This window comes from Delphinapterus leucas, chromosome 19, assembly GCF_059928025.1.
Source record: "Delphinapterus leucas isolate spDelLeu-1000000601 "Yukka" chromosome 19, BTC_Dleu_Yukka2, whole genome shotgun sequence".
In the NCBI taxonomy this organism is placed as follows: Eukaryota; Metazoa; Chordata; class Mammalia; order Artiodactyla; family Monodontidae; genus Delphinapterus; species Delphinapterus leucas.
Genome location: NC_143147.1, coordinates 48787395 through 48791916, shown reverse-complemented (window position 1 = coordinate 48791916; position 4522 = coordinate 48787395). Strand labels below are relative to the sequence as shown.

Genomic DNA, 4522 nt, shown 5'->3' with positions numbered 1-4522 from the left:
ACGGGAGAGACAGACAACAACAACATCAAAGGAGAACAGACAACAAAGAACACTCACAGATTTTCATATAATAGCAGGATCTACAGAAACTAAATAAGGGTAAGAGGATGGAACGTGCTGCGGGGACGTGGTCCTCCATTATCAGGATTTTTATTGGAATTCACTTTTTCTTTGCTTTACTCTGCCTGGGGGAGATAAGAGTGAGGGGGTGTGTGTCCCCTCCTTTGGTCTCCTCAACCCATTTTGGCAGTTCACGCCTCACAGGGCAGAGTCTTGGGATTTGAGGGGGGCTGCAGAGCCAGCTCCTCAGAATTTGTTCAAGGGGCCATTTAGAAGCTAAGTCAGAAATGGAAACAGGTACTGAGAAAGTCTGTTTATCGTCTTTCGTGGGTGTAATAATACTCCTCCTCTCCGAATTTATTTCTTACTTTTATCATCTTGTACACACTCACTGAATTCCTAACTATTCATTCAACATTTTTTGAGCCCACTATGTGCCAGGCACTGTTCTAGGCGACCGAAACAGAGAGGTTGGGAACATTCTCTGCTTGCAGGAGTCCCTGCTGTGCAAAGTTTCTAAACAACCTCTTTTCATCTTTCCTTTCATCGTCGCCTTTGAGATTCACCTATGTTGATTCACGTTGTCCCAAGAGGGTAGATATGAACATTCCCATTTTCCGGATGCGAAAACCATGACTGCTAAGGAAAAAATGAAGTGCTTTGCGGCGACTGAACACCAGGACGCCACCGCGCCACGTTTAGTGGCGCGTTTCGCCAGTCGCGATCCCACCCGCGCACGCACCCTCCTTTCCTCCCTCCCAGCCGCCGCCGCGCCGGGTCCACGTGTGTGTGTCTGTGTGCGGAATGGGGACGGGGGCGGTGCCGCTGGAGGGGTGGGGTCCGGGCTAACGTCACTGGCAGTGCCGCCCAATCAGCGGCGGGCTCGCGGCCCCGGCGCTGGTATTGGGGCAGCGAGGGGGCAGTTCTCTATAACGCGGTCTCCGGGAGCCAGCGGGGAAGAAAGAAGCCGAGCGGGCGGAAGGCGCCCTCCCTGCCGCCTGGGCCCGGGCACCGGGTGCCGGGCCCGGGGTCCTTCCCGCCTCCCGCGGCCGCCGGCCGCTTTGTTTCCCCAGCCTCTGCGCTCTGGGCAACTCAAGAAGGGCTCGCGCCTGGGCTGCACAGGGATCGCGGAGGCAGGAAGGGCGGCAGACCGCGCCGGGACTCGCAGGGACCCAGGAGTCCGGCCGCCAGGAGGGCCGCGTGACGAGATCGAAGAGGGAGCCGGAGCCCCGCGGCCCAGGGGTGCGGGCCGGGGGCGCCCGTGAGCAGAGACCTCCCCGTCGAGGGGGGGCGATGTTCCCCTCGCCCGTGGGCTCTTTGGGCAGCCAGGGCATCCCGCCGCTGGGACCAGGGCCCCCGCAGTGGGCACCCCCCCGGGTGGTTCCATGGAGACTCTGTGCCCCGCTCCCCGCCTCGCAGTGCCGGCGTCCCCGCGAGGGTCGCCCTGCTCCCCCACACCCCGGAAGACGCGTCGGGGGACCCAGGAGTTCTCTCCGCTGTGCCTGCGTGCCCTTGCCTTCTGCGCCCTTGCCAAACCCCGGGCGTCCTCTCTGGACCTGGGGCCTGGGGAGCTGGCGCCGCGGGCTCCGGTGCTGCTGGACCCTCATGCCCCCCTGTGCACCGGTGGCTGGGCCCCGGATGGCCTGAAGCACCTCGCGGGACAGGCCTGGCGTTACAGCGATCCCAACTCCCCGGCCAGCCAGGATGCCGACGCCGCTGTGTGCCGGGGCCGCGGCGAGGAGGAAGAGGGCGGAGGCAGTTTCCCGCACTTCGGCGCTCGCTCCGGCGTACCTCCCGGCCGCTGCCCGGCGCCCCGGCGCCCTCGGGAATCTCCGACCAGTTCCGTCTCGGCTCCGCCTAGGCCAGCCCCCGGTCTCGACTCCCAGCCTGGCCCCGCCGCCAGCCCGCATCAGGAACCGGGTTCCCGGCCTCCGCCGCCACCTGCGGGCCTCTCCTCTGAGCCCGCGGGGCCCGGGACAGCGCCGGAGCCGCCCCCGCCGAGCCAGACTGCCGCAGTCGATGGAAACCCCCCGAAGGCCACCCCCGAGGCAACGGCCGCCAGCCCCTCGACGGCCAGCGAAGCTCCGGCGGCGCCCGGCGATCTCCGCCAGGAACATTTCGATCGTCTGATCCGCCGCTCGAAACTTTGGTGTTACGCGAAGGGCTTCGCCCTCGACACTCCGAGTTTGCGCCGGGGGCCCGAGCGGCCCCCAGCCAAAGGGCCCTCCCGGGGAGCCGCCAAGAAACGCCGGCGGCCGACGCCCCCCCAACGCAGCGCACAGCCCCGCCGTCCTGCACCGACGCTCCCCACCACGAGCACCTTCAGCCTCCTCGACTGCTTCCCCTGCCCCCCGGCCCTGGTGGTGGGGGAGGACGGAGACTTAGGGCCGGCATCCTCGCTTCGTCTCCAGGGAGACTCTAAGCCCCCGCCTGCCCACCCGCTGTGGAGGTGGCAGATTGGGGGTCCCGCTGTCCCTGAGCCCCCCGGCCTCAAATTCTGGGGGATCAACCTGGAGCAGCTCTGAGCGTGAGACCTCTTCTGCCAAAGGGGAAAAGTGGGGGCCACAGCCAAACTGCGGGCTTGAGGACAGACCCTCATTTCTCACCTTTGCCTGTCCTCTTCAGGTTTTATGGGCTGTGGCCAGAGGGACCTCAAATGACAGTGATCTTCAAGCACCTAACTGGTTGGGGTGACACCCCCTCCCCCTCATCCTTTGGAGACGAACCAAGGGCTGGAGTCAGGAGAAGGCTTAATCGAAAAAGGCTTAAAGACATAGATTCCAATCCCTCGCCTCTTCCATCTCGGATCTCTGGGGGCAGGGCCTTCACCCCAGGGGGAGCCGAGGAGGCTACAGCTCAAAGACAAGGAAAAAAAAAGAGGGAGAGAGACCTTGGTGATGGACAAACCGGTTGTTTCTGTGGGCGAGCCTGGGGATTGGGGTGGGGGGGGCCCTGGTGGGGGTGGGGAGATGATTGGCAGCTCCCGGGGGCATCCCCCACCCGCACCATCCAGGCCTTTAACCCTTCACTCCCCTCGGGCCTTCCCTAGTCTCCGGGCACCACTGCATCCTTCATGGGGGAGGGAGCAGCTTAGGCAACGGGGAGATCACCCCCTTCCAGTTCTTTTCCTAGGGACCCCCAAGTCAAGTGACCCCTAGTTACCGAGATATTCATTCTCAGCCACCAACCTTTCCCCTTTGTCCAGTTTTGGGGTTTGCCTCTCCAGTATTCCCCGTTTGCTTTCAGGTTATAAGGTGTTTTCTTTCATCCGCCCCATAAGTCAGCCCCCTCCGCCAGTTTACTCCTTATATTTGGAGGCGCAGGGCTGAGGGACCTCCTCCCCTTCAAAAGTGCAGACTTTGTCTGGGGAAGGGGCCAGAGACCATCCCAGGGAAAGTAATGGAAGGTGGAAGAAATCAATAAAATCAGACCAAACAAGTTGCCTTTCCAGGTCCTCGCCACCGGTTTAAGGATGGAGGGTGTGGAAGTAGAGGGCAGGCCAGGGTCCATTCTTTGAACACCCAAACTGAGACCCCTTCAAGGCTAGAAAGAAGACAAGCTGCTCTTTGTGGAGGGGGTAAATGAAAGGGCTCTTGGCCTAACCACAAGGTCCAGTGGGTTTTGAAGGAAACTGGGCTGAGGAACCTTTAGCATCCTCCCCCCACCTAACTTCAGGCATTTCGGGAGTTGTCAGGGACCTGATGGATCCGAAAGGGGCAGGGCCAGGGGATTAGTTTTGAGGTCAGAAGTTCTGTTTTCCTGGGGGAGGGGAGTGAGTCAGAGGGGAGTGGAATTGCTTTCTCCTCCACCCAGGTGAGGTCTGGGGAGTTTAGCTCTTAGGGAAATTCCAAGTTTAGGTGTGAGGGGAACCTGGGGGTTGCCGATCTTCCCAACAACTGAGGGACCCAGTGACCCTTCTGCCCACACTAGTGAATATCACCCCCTTTTCCCCCAAGACGGGACAAGGGAGGAACAATTCCCACATATGATACTGGGGAAGGACTTGTCTCCTTTTCTGTGAAAATGCTTTGTAAAAAGTTGTTAATGTTTGCATAGAGCAGATTCTCGAGAAAAACTGTTTTGGACCACAAAAGTTTTGTTTGTTTTAAAAGCTGTCTCTTTTAATTTTTCTTTTGCTGGGGGTGGGGGTGGGGTGGGTGGGTGTGGGTTGGGCACTGCTCTCTTTCTCCTCAACATCTGGCCTTTATGAACCCTGCTGACCTCCCCTCCCCCTCCAGCTGTGTTGTGGGGAGGAGGGAGGATGGTGGGGGAGTGCCTTCCATTCCTGGGCTTCAGGGGTATCCATCTTATCTTGCCCCCCAAGAATGGGGAAGGCCAAGGAAGAACGCAAATGTGAGGGGTGGGGAGAGAGGCGCTGTGAAGAGGGGGCGAGGTTTGCAAGGAGAAATTCAGAAAGGCAGACTCCTGCTTTCAAAGAGCTCCTTGCTTTTAGTCAGGTCAG

At 60.3% G+C, this 4522-nt stretch overlaps 1 protein-coding gene across 1 annotated transcript; it reads left to right on the top strand.

The window, feature by feature from the left end:
- Nucleotides 1-842: 842 nt before the first annotated feature.
- EPOP (elongin BC and polycomb repressive complex 2 associated protein) lies at nucleotides 843-4173 on the top strand. Its single transcript, XM_022557924.2, has one exon. The coding sequence runs from the start codon at nucleotides 1446-1448 to the stop codon at nucleotides 2583-2585; it is 1140 nt and encodes a 379-aa protein (XP_022413632.1). The 5' UTR covers nucleotides 843-1445; the 3' UTR covers nucleotides 2586-4173.
- The last annotated feature ends 349 nt before the right edge of the window (nucleotides 4174-4522 follow it).

Excerpts from the sequence above, each read along its gene's own strand:
- EPOP (XM_022557924.2), top strand. The coding sequence starts at position 1,446 with ATGGAGACTCTGTGCCCCGCTCCCCGCCTCGCAGTGCCGGCGTCCCCG.